The sequence below is a fragment of the Phacochoerus africanus genome, chromosome 1 (genome assembly GCF_016906955.1).
Source record: "Phacochoerus africanus isolate WHEZ1 chromosome 1, ROS_Pafr_v1, whole genome shotgun sequence".
NCBI lineage: Eukaryota > Metazoa > Chordata > Mammalia > Artiodactyla > Suidae > Phacochoerus > Phacochoerus africanus.
Window position 1 is genome coordinate 186,787,502 of NC_062544.1, and position 17,551 is coordinate 186,805,052.

A 17,551-nucleotide genomic window follows, 5' to 3' on the forward strand; every position below is an offset into this window, starting at 1 on the left:
AAAATCTGATGGAGTCTGTGGCATCAAATGAATGGAAGAGAAAAGCAGAAAGTGAGGTGGGGCTGGTAGACTGAGGGAGGGCTTTCTATAAAAGTTTGAGAATTTCAGAGCTGATACTTAGAATGAGGGTGAGGGGAGGTATTAAAAAATTTTTCTTACAAACCATTTAATTAGCAGGATGGAGGGCAAACTGGAGTCAGACAAATATGCAAGAAGGGAGACATGTTAGGAAAGCTTTGCAATGTTTTGGATGAGATCATTCAAAAGATAATAATTCAAAAGAGGATGAAACTTTGAATTAGAGCAGTGGCAGTTGAGAGATAGACGTGAGGCTGATAAACATGTGATGGAATTGGCAGTTGATTGGTGAAGTTTCAGCCAAAGGGAGATTTACAGTCTGATAGGTAATACAGTAAAATAAGCAAGTTTAGCAGGACTTACATTGTGGGGTGAGGCTAAAGAGTTCAAAATGAACTCATATTATTTCTATATAATTTTCACACATACACATATCACTTTAGAATAAAATTAAAAGTCAGACCCACTGAAAAAACTCTCAGGGGCTGTTCCTAATAAGCCTACTGCCCATCCTCCTCTTCACAACCACATGTCTTGAAATTTATCACATGTCAACTGGATCTACATGAGACATTATGAAAAACAGCAGTTTTACAGAGGAAGAAATGATGAGATTAACAGAGATTAAGAAATTTCCCTGGGGGCCATGAGTAGTAAATAATGTGGCCGGGATTCAACCTGGACTACCTGGCTCCGATATAATATTTTTCCCACCATATTTATAATATTACATCAATATTATCAAATTGAATGGAGTGACAGACATAATTGAAAGGTTCTTAAAGTACTCGATAAGTCTTCAGATTAACTTTGATGTCTAACTTACTGAGCCTTTTCAAAAGCAAAGCAACAATAGGTAACAGACCTAAGTCCTAGGTGCCTAGTCCCTATCTTATCAAAGCACCATTTTCTCATTCCCATTTCTGTTTTGTTTTGTTACTAGATTAGTGAATGCTTTGGAAACTCTCAAAGTGTGACCCATTGAGAGTCCAAAAATAAGAATGAAGTCTATGAGCACATGGTTTAAAAAAATTTTTTTTAATGACATACCTTGTCCAGTCGCCCTGGACTATTCCCAAATTACCATTCATATATTTTTTAAAATATAGATTCCCAAAAACATAGTCGTAAGTCACTATATTTTAAAAACCTATACCATGTCTAAGAGGAACTTCGAACCAAGGATAAATTTGGATAGAAACTGGGGAAGCAGAACTAAATAAATTAAATTCACACTGTTACTTACTTTATCTCTGGAGAAGCTGAAAAGTTGTTTTCTTGCAGCAAAAAACTGGACGGCTATCACACTGGCAGAGTGACCCCAAAGGACACCAACTGGCTTAGAGACAACATAAGGGTTCCAAAGGCAAACTTTATAGTTAATGCCAGCAGTGGCTAAACAGAATTAGAAAGGAAAAAAAATGTTTTTAAGAACACGAAAACAAAACTTTCTTTTTGAAATGAGCATATCACATAGTATATCACTATAGGTTGATAAAAGCCTTCTGAACACTAATGCACCCTTGTCTGGAAGGAAGGACAACCTTATCATTGTCCAACAGCAGAACATTGGACATAGTTGAACTATGTCACTGGACATAGTTGAAATGAAGAATGTGGGGAGAAGGAGTCTGTGAGGGGTGGAAGGATGAGACAGTTTCATTAAGAGGCAACCAGAAGCCTAAAAAAGCAAATAAAAAAAAAATTGGAGTTCCCACTGTGCCTCAGTGGTGACAAACCTGAATCCAACTAGTATCCATAAGGATTTGAGTTCAATCCCTGGCCTCGGATGAGTGGGTTAAGGATCCAGTGTTGCCATGAGCTGTGGTATAGGTCAGAGACGTGGCTTGTATCCCTCATTGCTGTGGCTGTGGTCTGCGGCATAGGCCAGCAGCTACAGCTCTGATTCAGCCCCTAGCCTAGGAATTTCCATATGCTGCAGGTACAGCCATAAAAAAGCAAAAAAAAAAAAAAGCAACCAGCAGCCCAACTGGTAGGGCAGAAAGTCTCCTTCTTCCTAGTGCCAATGTTTCCCCTCTCTAGCCAGCACAGCCTTAGGAATGCAGACCAGTAGGAAGAGATAATTAAAATAATATTTAAAGTTTCCAAATTAATGACAAAGTATAAGGAAATCAATTATTTTCATTGTCACAGAAATAATTGAGTATTTGCAAACAAACAAGCAGCAGAAATATATGTCTGACTTGCTCTATGGAGAGAATAAGGTATTTTTTTTAACACAAATTGATTATATTCAGGGATCACATCAAAAACTGGGGGCATAGTGCTTCTTCGAATGGGGGAAACTAGGCAGATTATTCTCTGCTACCGCACTGTTTAAGGTCCACTGTGGAGCTGAACTTACTCACACCTACAGAGTTGTCATACTTGTCAGATCCGTATTTTGATTAATACCCCAGTGTAAGGGTTATACCAATAAGAGAAACTGAATCTACTTTTGTTTCAAGTCTTTATTCCATAGTATGAGATTAGTAAGACCAATGACAAATTTTACCCTGAATACAGTAATACGTAATTCCAGCACTGCACCAGAAACAAGGTAGGGGTCATTATAAAGGGATTGAAATAATTAATCAATGAACTGGTTAATATTTGAGTCCTTCCAAACTCAATTCACTAACTCCTCCAGCTTTCTCTAATAAATCTACAATTCTCCTTGAAAGTTTGATGTTAGCATATTTCTGAGCTCAAAATCAAGGTCTCTTTTACCATGATTGTCAGCTATGATTGTTGGGAATTTTGGAGACTCAGACCCCTAGCTGATATCAATACTATTTATATAAAAGATAATTTTTTTTTCTTTTTTTCAACTGTGGCACATGGAAGTTCCTTGGCTAGGGGTCGAATCAGAGCTGCAGCTGCCAGCCTAGGCCACAGGCATAGCAACACCAGTTCCAAGCCGCATCTGTGAACTATACCACAGCTCACGGCAACAACACATCCTTAACCCACTGAGTGAGGCCAGGGATCGAATTCGCATCCTCATGGATATTAGTCAGGTTATTAACCCATGAGCCACCACTGGAATACCTATAAATAATTTTTTAATGAGGGTTAATATGACTTAGTCTGTAGGCCATGTATTTCATTGTCTATAACTATCCTATTAATTTTTAATAAAATCTCATCACTTTTTTACAGTTCAAATAAACTAATATCATATATATCGTTATCAGCTTCCAAAGCTTCTAAATATTTTATTTAAATAGTTAATGCCTGATCTTTATAGCTTATTTGCTCAGCTGAAATTTACATTAAAAAAAGAACTCTCCTTTAGTAAAGGAGAAATCTAAAATTTTTCAAAAAGCATTAGAGGTTGTCCTCTGAAAGGTGATTGAAAAATGTTCTACAGTTTTCATTTCTCTAGTCAGTGAGTGTGTGTGTGCACATGCATGTGTGCGTGTGTGCATGAGTGTGTGTGTGTGTGTGTATACACATGCACACAAGGAAAACAATGTCTTTGGTTTAAGCATTTAGTGACATCAGGAAGATGGCAGGATGGCAGAAGCTGCACAAATAGTCTTTTTTCTTTAGGTCATTTTACATTCCCCACCAATTCTAATAAAAGACTCATTAAAGCACTGGGGCACTTTCTCATATTTTCACCCCAATGTAGTTCATATATGCTACACATCATAATGCATCATTATCAGACATTCTCAGGTAATAAAATGTGAGCTGCCCGAGTTGGTCTCTCTGGCAATAAAGCAGCAAAGTAAAGAGGCTCCATGCATACAAATATGCATCCCAGACTATTTATGAGTCCCTCATAGTTATCATGATTTATTTTACATACCAATTAAATTGAGCCGAGAGTGGTAATCAAAAGCATGAATGCCCTGGGCAATGCTGAAGGATGTCATTTTAAGATGTTTTTTGGCTTTCTCTCTCCAAGCCAGCACCACAGTGTTGGTATTGCTGGTTGTACTGGAAATAAAAGCATCTAAAGATGCATTGTAAGTAACTGATTTAAAAAAAAAAAGAAAAGAAAAGAAAAACAATCTTCTGTTGATTTTTCGCAAGATAAAGACAAAACAGAATTTTTTGAATACAATTAAGTTAAAAATTAAACTCAGATTATGGTGGCACAACCTGACACTTAGAAACCACCTCACTAACCCCTTCTCCCACCAAAAAACTCACACCGAACAGTTATAGCAAAATCTGCATTCAGACTTTTCCTCCCCTAAAGATAATTTAAATTTTTTTAACATTAAAATACATGGTAGAAGACTATTAATCATAATCATCATATGGGCATCTGGAGATTTAAATAAGTGGCCAAAATGCTGGGTTCTTCCTTTTGGTTTGAAGAAGGCAAACAGGAGCTTAGCAGCCCTTTGCTGCTTTCAACATCCATCTCATGCCCAAACTATTGGTTAATTTATGTTTTGACTTGTCTAGAATGTTTGAGAGTGAGGTGGCCAGAACTCGAAGCTTCTGCCAAGATTCACAAACACAGGTGGAAGCCCAGGTCAATTGGCTGTTCCCTGTTCCTGATGATCTAGTACCAGATGAGGAGCAAAATCCCACTTCCCAAGCATGAAAAGTGACCCTGCTGCCTTTTGTCAGAAAGTCCTCTGCATACCTGTCAGACTCAAGGTCAAAAAGACATTGCTGCCCTTCCACCAGCTTCAAACCACCATGCCCGCCATGCTTAGAAGGCAGTTCTCTTCGCAATTTGCAAAGACCACGATTTGTGCCCTCAAGGTGAATGATTTCTGAACTGACCTCAAAACCAAGTTTGGGCTTCACACAAAGTGAGGTGTTGTAACTCTGTACAGCTTAAGAAAAATTGCTTTAATAGAAACTCTTGAAAATGTTTCTGATCAGTATTATTACACAGAATGAAGAATAATACTCTTGGAATACAATTCTCAATGAATCACTAGCATTCCTGAACTTCTGATGAAACTAATCCCTGACCACACTTCATTACACACTATCTTGTCAAGGGTGTTTGCATTAGAAACAAGCTTAGAATGTAGAGATCATGTCTTTCTTTGCAGCAAGTGATAGACAAACTTACTACTGAGAATAACTCTGGAGCAAAAGACAGGCATGCATCCTGCTCACTGTAGAAGATGCAGATTCTCTGAGTTCCAGGTTCCTCTTCTCTAACAGGACCCACTGTGCATGCAGGCATTCACCTGCAGCCATCTGCTTTGCTTCTGTAGGACTCAAGAGGCATCAAGAGGAACCCACACAAATATGCTGATATCTATGGGGCTTGCTGTGTTGTGAGTAAAGAAGTCCTTTTTTTCTCTAACATAGAAGTCTTTTGTCCTCTGTCATTTTATGATTTTTTTTTTTAAGTTCTTTCTCTTCATGAGCACCATGGTGTTTGTGTTGTTGGCTGTGCTGGAAATGGCAGGCTAGCTTATTAGCAACTAACTTGGAAATGGTTTTACTATTTTGGTGAAAGAATTTAATTTGCTTTATACAGATATGTGTATATACATATGAATGTATGTATGTATGCATATATATGAATATATAAATTTCTGAATTACTCAAGGTGAGGAAATTCTGAGAGGCAGAAATATAGCTCAATACAATCTTTCCCTCTAGCTTATTATATTAAGACAATTGCTTCAGGGATTTCCTCCTGGCCCAGTGATTTAAGGATCTGGCACTGTCACTGCTGTGGCTCTGGTTATAGCTGTGGCACAGGTTCAATCCCTGGCCCAGGAACTTCGCCTGCTGTGGTGGTGTGGGCAAAAAAACAAAAAGACAATTGCTTCTGAAAGTGACTAGGGCTTACTCATTTAAGGGCTGATACTGACATTACGTCAATAGCTTAATTTAACATATTCCCTATCTAACTCTGAAATATATACTTTTTTTTGTCTTTTTGACTTTTTAGGGATGCACCCGAGGCATATGGAGGTTCCCAGGCTAGGGGTCTAATCAGAGCTGTAGCCACCAGCTACGCCACAGTCACAGCAAACCCAGCTCCGAGCCATGTCTGCGACCTACACCACAGCTCATGGCAACATTGGATCCTTAACCCACTAAGCGAGGCCAGGAATCTAACCCACAACCTCATGGTTTCTAGTCGGATTCGTTTCTGCTTCGCCCCAACGGGAACTCCAACTCTGAAATACATACTTTAACATGACTGGGGCAGGGTGGGGGCGGGGATCAAGATGGCGAAGGAGTAAGTTGTTGCACTCAAATTCTCCTTTCACAAACATGTCAAAGAAACACATCTACATGTAAAATGACTTGCACAGAACATCTTTTGAATGCTGGAAAAAGAACTTAAACCTAAAAGAAAGGAAGAAAGAAGAAACATAGAAACAACTGGAAAACGAGGTTTAAAATGGCAATAAATACACATCTATGAATAATTACCTTAAGTGTCAATGGCCTGAATGCTCCAATCAAAAGACACAGTGGCATATTGGATAAAAAAACCAAAAACCTACAATCTGCTGTCTACAAGAGACCCACCTTGGGGCAAAGGACACTTACAGCTTGAAAGTGAGGGGATGGGAAAAGATATTTCAAGTGAATGGACAAGACAGGAAAGCAGCAGTTACAATACTCATATCAGACAAAATAGACTTTAAAATGAAGGCCAGAAAGAAAGACAAAGAAGGACACTATTTAATAGTAAAAAGATCCATTCAAGAAGAGAATTTTACAATTGTCAATATATATGCCCCTAATTTAGGAACACTCAGATACCTATAACAAATACTAACAGACATAAAAGGAGAAATTGATGGGAATATAATAATACTAGGAGACTTTAACACCCCACTCACATCAATAGACAGATCTTCTAGACAGAAAATCAATAAGGCAACAGAGATCCTAATGACACAAAAGTTAGACTTGATATTTTCAGGGCATTACATCAAAAAAAAATCAAAATATTCAGTCTTCTCAAGTGCACATGGAACATTCTCAAGGATTGATCACATTCTGAGGCACAAAGCTAAACTCAACAAATTTAAGAGTAAAGAAATTCTTTCAAGTATCTTCTCTGACAACAATGGCATGAAACTAGAAATCAACTATAGGAAAAGAAATGAGAGAAAACTAACTACATGGAGACTAAGCAACATGCTACTAAAAAGCCAATGGGTCAATGAGGAAATTAAGAAGGAAATTAAAAAATACTTCTAGACAAATGATAATGAAGACACAACAACTCAGAAACATCTATGGGATGCTGCAAAAGTAGTGCTCAGAGGGAAATTAATAGAAATACAGGCCTTCCTCAAAAAAGAAGAAAAATCTCAAATCAACAACTCAACCCACCACCTAAATGAGTTAGAAAAAGAAGAATGAACAAACCTAAAGTCAGCAGAAGGAAGGAAATCATAAAGATCAGAGAGAAAATCAATAGAGATTCAAAAAACAACAGAAAAAATTAATAAAACCAAGAGATGATTCTTTGAAAGGGTAAACAAAATTGACAAACCTCTGGCTAGACTCACCAAGAAGAAGAGAGAAAAAAACCAAATAAACAAAAGAAATGAAAAAAGTGAAATCAAAAAGGATACTGAAAAAATACAACAAACCATAAGAGAATACGATGAACAATTAGATGCCAACTAATTTGACAACCTAGAAGAAATGGACAATTTTCTAGAGACAGCCTGCCAAAACTGAATCAAGAAGAAATAGATCAACTGAACAGACCGATCACTAGAAATGAAATTGAATATGTCATAAAAATACTCCCTACAAATAAAAGTCCAGAACCAGATGGCTTCCCAGACAAATTCTACCAAACATACAAAGAGGAATTTATACCCATCCTCCTTAAACTCTTCCAAAAGATTGAAGAAGAAGGAACACTCCCAAAGACATTCTATGATGCCACCATCACCCTGATACCAAAACCAGACAAAGATACCACCAAAAAAGAAAACTAAAGGCCAGTATCTTTGATCAATATAGACACAACATTTCTCAACAAAATTTTAACCAACCTAATTCAAGAACATATAGAAAAGATCATACTCCTTGACCAAGTGGGATTCATCCCAGGTTCAAAAGGATGGTTCAACATACACAAATCAATCAATGTCATACACCACATTAACAAAAGATAAGTCAAAAACCACATGATAATCTCAAGAGATGCAGAAAAAGCATTTGACAAAGTCCAACATCCCTTCATGATAAAAACTCTTACCAAAGTGGATATAGAAGGAACATACCTTAACATAAAAAAGGCACTTATGACAAACCCACAGCAAATATAATACTCAATGGAGAAAAGCTGAAAATCTTCCCACTAAAATCTGGAACAAGACAAGGATGTCCACTCTCATCACTGTTATTCAACATAGCATTGGCCACAGCAATCAAACAAAAGAAATAAATGGTATCCAAAGTGGAAAAGAAGAAGTAAAATTGTCATTGTATGCAGATGACATTATACTATACATAGAAAAACCTAAAGACTCAACCCCAAAACTACACAAACTGATCAAAAAATTCAGCAAAGTAGCAGGATATAAGATTACCATTCAGATATCAGTCACATTTCTGTATACTAACACTGAAATATTAGAAAAGGAGTACAAAAACACAATGCCTTTTAAAATTGCACCCCAAAAAATTCAAATACCTGTGAGAAAACCTGACCAAGGAGGTGAAAGACTTATATGCTGAGAACAATAAAACATTAATTAAGGAAATTAAAGAGGATTCAAAGAAATGGAAAGATATTTCATACTCCTGGATTGGAAAAATTAATATCAAAAAAATGGCCATACTGCCCAAAGCAATTCGTAGATTCAATGCAATCCCTATCAAATTACCCAGGACATTTTTCACAGAACTAGAACAAACAATCCAAAAATTTATATGGAACCTCAAGACCCAGAACTGCCAAAGTAATCCTGAGGAACAAAAACCAAGCAGGAGGCATAACTCTCCCAGACTTCAGGCAACATTATAAAGCCTCAGGAATCAAGACAGTGTGATACTGGTACCAAAACAGACATACAGACCAATGGAACAGAATAGAGAACCCACAAATAAACCCAGACATCTATGGTCAATTAATCTTCGACAAAGGAGGCAAGAATATAAAATGGGGGAAAGACAGTCTTTTCAGCAAGTATTGTTGGGAAAACTGGATAGCCGCATGTAAATCAACGAAACTAGAACACACCCTCACACCATGCACAAAAATAAACTCAAAATGGCTTAAAGACTTAAATATAAGACAAGACACAATCAAACTCCTGAAAGAGAACATAGGCAAAACATTCCCTGACATCAAGCTTACAAATGTTTTCTCTGGTCAGTCTCCCAAGGCAACAGAAATAAAAGCAAAAATAAACCAATGGCTGGAGTTCGAGTCATGACGCAGTGGTTAACGAATCCGACTAGGAACCATGAGGTTGCAGGTTTGATCCCTGGCCTTGCTCAGTGGGTTAAGGATCCGGCATTGCTGTGAGCTGTGGTGTAGGTTGCAGACAGGACTCGGATCCTGTGTTGCTGTGGCTCTGGCGGAAGTCGGTGGCTATAGCTCTGATTAGACCCCTAGCCTGGGAACCTCCATATGCCGCAGGAAGTAGCCCTAGAAAAGGCAAAAAGACAAAAAATAAATAAATATAAATAAATAAATAAATAAACCAATGGGACCTAATAAAACTGACAAGCTTTTGCACAGCAAAGAAAACCATAAAAATAAAACCAAAAAGACAACTTACAGAATGGGAGAAAATAGTTTCAAATGATAAGGGCTTAATCTCTAAAATACACAAACAACTATACAACTCAATAGCACAAAAGCTAACAACCCAATTGAAAAAATGGGCAAAAGACCTGAATAGACATTTCTCCAAAGAAGATATACAGATGGCCAACAAGCACATGAAAAAATGCTCAACATCCCTGATTATTAGAGAAATGCAAATCAAAACTACCATGAGATACCACCTCACACCAGTCAGAATGACCGTCATTAATAAATCCACAAATAACAAATGCAGGAGAGGGTGCAGAGAAAAAGAAACACTCCCTCACTGTTGGTGGGAATGTAAATTGGTACAACCACAATGTAAAGCAGTATGGGGATACCTTAGAAAACTAAATATAAAACTACCATATGACCCAGTAATCCCACTCTTGGGCATATATCCAGACAAAACTTTCCTTGAAAAAGATACATGCACCTGCATGTTCATTGCAGTGCTATTCACAATAGCCAAGACATGGAAACAACCCAAATGTCCATCAACAGATGATTGGATTAGGAAGATATAGTATATATACACAATGGAATACTACTCAGCCATAAAAAAGAACAAAATGATGCCATGTGCAACAACTTGGATGAAATCAGAAACTCTCATACTAAATGAAGTCAGTCAAAAAGAAAAAGACAAATACCATATATCACCTGTATAGGGCATAAATGAACCTTTGCACAGAAAAGAAAATAATGGACATAGAGAACAGACTTGTGGTTGCGTAGGGGAGAGAGAGGGAGTGGAATGGATTGGGAATTTGGGGTTAAAAGATGCAAACTATTGCCTTCGGAATGGATAAGCAATGAGATCCTGCTATATAGCACTGGGAACTATATCTAGTCACATTAGCATGCTCCATCCATGTGATGGAGCATGCTAATGTGAGAAAAAAGAATGTATACATGTATGTCACCTTGCTGTACAGTAGAAAATTGATCAAACACTGTAAACCTGCTATAATGGAAAAAATAAAAATCATTATAAAAAATATTTTAACATGACCAATTTATTTGTGTGTCCTCTATAGATAGCCTCTCTTAAAACACAACATCCTGTACTTCAGAGATTTATTAGGCAAATACTGTGTGCTCTGTGGTGTGATTCTGTTAACAACAAATGACATAGAGCCTGGAGGGCCCCAAGCTTGTAAGAAAAGATATGTAAATGAAACAGTTACTGAAAACTTTAGCATACAATAAAGTGATAAATTGAGTGGTACAGAAAGTATAAAAGAAGTTCAAGGACAAAAGAAACAATTGGGCTTCAAGGTTTAGAAGAATTTGGCAAGCCCTGATGAAAAGAGAGCATTTCAATAGCTAAGAGGTGACAGAACATATGTGTGGGAAACAAAAGGTAAACTCCAGAATTTAGAGCTGAAAGAAGACTCTTCTACTGCTTATTTTACAGACTAAGAAATAGAGACCTGTACAGGTTCAAAGATTTGGCCAAAATCCTGATTGTTGTCAAACTCAGAACTGGAGGCCAAGCATTCTGACTATGAGTTTGGTAGTTTAATGTTATATAACATGCAATATTAAAAACCAAGCTTGGGACACTAACGTTTGACCGAGCCAGAGTGCAAAGAGTGCAAATTCAGACCTGATCTCTTGACCACTGGAACAGGGCTTCTCATATTTTAATATGCAGGCCAGTCACCTAGAAATCTGTGTTAAAATGCAGATTCTGGAGTTCCTGTCATGGCACAGCAGAAATGAATCCAAGAACCATGAGGTTATGGGTTTGATCCCTGGCCTCGCTCAGTTGGTTGAGGATCAGGTGCTGCCGTGAGCTGTGGTGAGGTTGCAGACGTGGCTCAGTCTGGCATTGCTGTGGCTGTGGTGTAGGCCAGTGGCTACAGCTCTGATTGGACCTCTAGCCTAGGAACCTCCATGTGCCACAGGTGCGGCTGTCAAAAGACAAAAGACAATAAATTAATTAATTAACTAAAATAAAATTTTCAGATTCTTATTCAGAAAACCCAGGATTCTGCATTTCTTTTTCTTTTCTTTTCTTTTCTTTTTTTTCAGTTTTTAGGCTGGGCATATGGAAGCTCCCAGGCTAGGGGTCAAATTGGAGCTGCAGTTGCCAGCCAAAGCCACAGAAACACAGAATCCAAGACACATCTGCAACCTACATCACAGTTCAGGGCAACGCTGGATCCCCGACCCACTGAGTGAGGCAAGGAACCCATATCCTCATGGATACTAGTCAGATTCATTTCCTCTGTTCCACGAAGGGAACTTCAAGGATGCTGCATTTCTAACAATCTCCAGTGTGGCTCTTAGGACAAATACTTTAAGTAGAAAGAAGCTAGAATACGTTCCTTAGAAGTACTGCCATCCTTTTATACTCTAGAGAACTAAACCATGGTTCTTAAGATTGGAGAGGCCAAATGCCCCTTTGGGAAGCTGCTAAAAGCTATAGACACTCTCCACCAGAAAGATGTGCATACACAGAAAACTTTGTATAAAAATCAGGATTTGAGGAACCTCTGCACCTCAACCCCTGAAGACCAACTGTGATAGATCTGAAGAACTCAAGTGATAAATCCCCAACTACAAGGTGATTTAGGATCGTTAAACACCTCCCTGCCTTCTCAAGTAATTCTTACAATTTCTGTTACTAATCGTGTGTATGCATTGTGTTAACCAATGCCCAGGTAAGCAGCTCTGTGCAGGGAAGAGCTCTTTGCAGGAAGCAGCTCTCCTCAGGAGGCCCCTTTTGTCTTGTCACTTTAGCAAAACTACACTGCCAACTAATTTTTAAGCTGGCAGCCCATGCTCTACTCCCCTCCAGCCCAAGCACACCATTCAAATCTTTTGATCACACAATGCTTTACCTAGCCTATTGATTCTGTCCTTAGATCAAAGAAGTGGAAATGAAGAATAAGTAATTAAGGAGTGACTAGATCTTTTCCCCAGCTTACCCTTCAGTGATCCCACAAAATAGCATCTAAAAAAAGATTATAAGGAGTTGACAAATCAGCTCACAGTGAGAGACAGTAACAAACCTGACCCCCTCCCTGAATGATTAACTGAGTTTACTTCCCCTTTTTCCCATTAAAAACTCATGTCCAAACAGAATCTCAGAGTTGGGTCTGGAACATGAGTCCGTCTTCTCCCCAGGTTGCAGGCTCCTGAATAAAGCAACCTTTCAGTTCCCACCAGCATTTGTCTCTCAAATAAAGGCTTTCTTTAGCCAAATAGGCTTTCCAATAGCCAAACTTGAGTTGGGTAATACCCACTTTGGGCTTCTCTTTTTAGTTTCTACTTCTTTAAAGTAAATGAGTTGAACTGACCTTTGATGCTGGGGTTCTCACAATCAAAGCCAGAACACAATTTCTAAGGAAAAAAGAAAGGGCTGAGATAATCCTTAGGAGACATTCAGGAAGGGTCACTCACAGGGGTCTAGACAAAGAGAATAATTCACCAAGCAGTGTGTTGTGAAACTTGTCATTGAACACAACTGCTAAAGGCCGAAATGCTCTATTTCTCTGCTCTGCTGAGAATTCACCAGACTCTTGTGTTTCTTGCTCCTCCCCTATCGTGTAATCTCCCTCATTCTACAGACTCTTATAATAATTATGAAGGTAATTTTTTGAAGCCCTCCGACTACCAGGTATCCTGCCAGCTGCTCTCGCCCTGTAATCATCTTTAGTGGGGAGATATCCTGAATTCACTGATGAGGAAACAGTCCAAAAGTCACTATCACCCGAGGACATGTGGCTAATTGAAGGTGGAGATGAGCTTGAGCCCTGTCGTGTTTGACTGTGAGCTATAAGCTACTGCATCCTTCTTTTCCATTAAGTGACACTGCCATATGTATGCTAGTTCCTTTCTATTACCTGATCTGAGATTCTTTCTATGACCAACTACACTTATGTCCCCCATACTCTCAATCCTAGACCAACCCCCTGCTTCATCTTGAGTCTTTCCTGATCTCTTCATTTTCTAATTACCCTTATCCTACTAGGAAGAGTATTCCTGTTTCCTCTTGCTCTCCACCTCTTTTTCTGATCTATTCTTTCCTTCTTAAAAAGAAAAAGAGGAAGGGAGGGAGGGGAGGAAGGGAAGGAAGGAAAGAAGGAAGGAAGGAAGAAAGGAAGAAAGGGAAAGAGGGAGGAAGGAAGGAAAGGAAGGAAGGTAAGAAAAGAAGGGAGGGAGGGAGGAAGGAAGGAAGGGAGGAAGGAAGGAGAGAAAGAAGGGTGAAAGTAAATACTTCCTATGAAACTGAGTCCTTTGAGACTCACTGGGGAACAATTAATCTCAGGAACACGAAGATTGTTGTATTACTGACTACACTAATACTGCGACCTTACTAGAGGTACCAACAATATAAAATCTGATGACAAGTATCCTCATCAGGAGCAACCTCACTGAAAATATTCCCTTTGTTTACAGAATATGCTAAGGGTTACTATAATTTGACTCAAGTGAAGCAATATTATAATACATAAAGTATAAAACACCACAGTATAATTATATCTTCAAATCTATGGAAATTTCATAAGATCTTTATAGTACAATCAAAAAAAGTATTTCTACTCAGAAAATTGCCTTGTCATGTGTTCCCACATTATATCCCAGTACTATCTTTGGTTTTGAGGCTGTAAAGAAAGACATACAAGGAAGATCATTCTGCCCTGGTATTTAAAGTATTGCTTTAAGATCTGAATCTGGAGGTTAGCAAGTGACATTTATGGGCCTGTAGTGTTGCATATTGGAGACTCAACAATTCATACTTTATTTCTAAACCAAGATATAACTTGTTTCTGATTAAAGTGTAGAATGCCAGAGCTCCTGACAATGCCCCAGAAGAAGGTGAAAGTAAAACCATTTCCTTAAAATCAAATTACCTGATAAATAAAAATGTGCTTCTCACTCCTTGAAGAGAGGGAAAAAAATGATGGTTTATAATAAAAAAAAAATTAAATATCAAGCTAGGGAATGGAATGCACTGATAAAATAAATGATTTTTTTTTTTGTCTTTTGTCTTTTTGTTGTTGTTGTTCTTGTTCTTGTTCTTGCTATTTCTTGGGCCGCTCCCGCGGCATATGGAGGTTCCCAGGCTAGGGGTTGAATCGGAGCTGTAGCCACCGGCCTACGCCAGAGCCACAGCAACGCGGGATCCGAGCCGCGTCTGCAACCTACACCACAGCTCACGGCAACGCCGGATCGTTAACCCACTGAGCAAGGGCAGGGACTGAACCCGCAACCTCATGGTTCCTAGTGGGATTCGTTAACCACTGCGCCACGACGGGAACTCCAAATGATTTATTTTTAATATTCTCAGTGAGTTTGGGGCATGGTAGAAAAATATTTTAAAATTACTTTTAGATAATACTTTGTGGGATTAAAAAAGACAATTTGATCATGCCTGTCCTTTAAGATGCCAACTTTCAACTCTTCCACTGTCTTGCTCCTTCGTCATAAAAGAGGCATTAAGGGAAGCTTTCATTGATCCTTGTCCTCATGTTGCTGTAAAAATGACCTTGTGTGATAGCAATTAGTTAATGTGGGAAAAGTGATTTGAAAATGAAAAGTGATACCTAGAAAGTAAGTAATGCTATTAAGTGCACTTAGAGTAAGCTAGAATGAGGCCACTCTTTATCATCTGCCGACAGATGGAAGCTATAGAAGGGTAGAAAATTGGGCCATTTCTAACTAGGAATTCTTATTATCATTTTTCAGGCTTTTACTTTATGAGTCATGTGACTTAAGAAAACTCCCTACCTTGAACTCTCTTTTATGTTATCTTGTTTGAGGGAGTTTATTTTCAGTTGCGGTCCCATTCTCTGAGACCACCACAGGGCTCTCTCCCTTCTGAGCAACAACCATTTCAAAGAGGAGAGATAAGAAAGGGAAATTCTATTTCCCATTTGTAAAAATCAAGATACATCTAATCCAGCACTGATGGGCACATTAAAAAAAATGATAATGCAATTCATTTAATGACTTTTCAAAATACTGATTAGACCTATGATACAACAGACCTTACCCCTCTGTCAAACTGTAGAAAAAACTGCAGGAAGAGATCTTTTACTTCAAACCAAGGCCACTGGCTCATAGCAGGTTTCAACTGCTTTAAACACAGTGAGGGAACTGGCAGGAAGGGCAGCGTGTTCCAGCTGACTCAGTGGTGCACCATTTTTGTCTGGAGGACTGATTTAGATGCAGGAAAAGTGGAAACACACACAAGCAAGACACTAAATCTGGCTTCTCTCCCAAACTTAGTCCCCATCAATTATGAAGGCTCCCTAAGGAAACAACCTGCTGTCTGTATTCTAAATTCCCTGGCATAGCTCCATTAATTAGCTCAGCAATTAGTGCTTCTATCAGTTCAAACTGTTTTGTACCTTCTGGTAGCCACGGTCAAACAAAGGGGGCAAAAGACCTTTCAACTTAAAAAAAATTGTTTCTATTGCTGGCAATTTAGTGTTCACCATTTCCATAGCTAAACCTTCAGTCTGTGGTTTCCAAAGATATTATTTATACAAAAAGCAATTCTTTGGGACCAAAAAAAAAAAGAAAAGAAAAAAAAAGAAATTCTCTGAGATTCCAAAGATTTATGTCTTGCTACTATTGCCCCAAATCTCTGAACTAACTTCACAAGCATTTCAGAATGTAATTATTTTTCCATTAAGATATAACAGAGAACCACTCAGATAAGATGAAAACATTTTCTCCTTCAAAATTTTAAATAAGTCTGAACCTCATCTTAAAGCAATAAGCTAATATTCTTATGCCTGACATCTCAGTTTTATAGATATTTTATCCTTAGCTTCAGTGAAACATTATTACCAAACTTGTTCATATTACCTTCCTTCCTCAATTGTATATTCCCTCCTCACACTGAGAAGGAAATCAGCAAAAAATATTTCTTGAGGAGTTATAAGAATATCACATCATGTTCTTGGGGTAAAAAGAGTATCAAATGAAAGCAGCCATTGTTTTCTTGCTCTGGAAAAAGTAAGTCTTGCAGCCCAAGAAGCACTGCTAACCACACTGCCCTGTATTTGACTCCAGCCTGCCTTTCTCCTTTTCCTGCCTCCTCATTTCAGCCTTCCTCCCTTAAATTGAAATTCCTCCCTTAAATTGAAATAACTGAGGTGCAAACAACATCCCGGCCACAAAAAAAAAAAAATGTATTTAAGCTTCTAGTCTCAGAGACTAAGTCTAGGAAGGGGCCCATTGCTTAGAACTGAAGTGGGTACTTTTTTTGTTTTCTGGGTTTTTTCAAGCTGCAGTAGGGGCATATGGAAGTTCTTGGGCCAGAGGTGCACTGCAGCTGCAGGCCTTTGCCACAGCCATGGGTACACCAGACGCTTTACCCACTGAGAGAGGCTAGGGATCAAACCCACATTCAGACAGAAACAACATCGGGTCCTTAACACCACAGGAACTCTTGAAGTAGGTACTTGAGCTTCAAATATAAACCTTGAAAGATGAGAAAATCTTATACAGATACTTCACCTTTCCATACACTCTACTTTCTCCCTTTTGAGTTCTCTTCTTTTCTACTGCATTTTCCTCCACAGCCATTCATATAGTATTAAACTACACATTACTGGTAAATGTATTCTTCTTACCCTGACCACTTTCTTTTTACCATAAGTAACCTATTTTTTTAAAAAAGGATTCTATCCATATGTTACAAAATTTCTTTTTTTTCTCTCTTTTCTTTTGAAATATTTTTAATAACATTTATCCAATGTCTTAGTCCAT

General features: G+C 38.3%; 1 protein-coding gene across 1 annotated transcript in view; it reads right to left on the minus strand.

Annotated features, from left to right (window-relative positions):
* WDR49 (WD repeat domain 49) overlaps positions 1 to 17,551 on the minus strand; it is a 144,135-nt gene that overhangs the window by 89,501 nt on the left and 37,083 nt on the right. Inside the window, 2 exon segments of the mRNA XM_047785863.1 lie at positions 1,325 to 1,473; positions 3,896 to 4,063. Of these exon segments, the coding sequence (XP_047641819.1) occupies positions 1,325 to 1,473; positions 3,896 to 4,063 (317 nt within the window).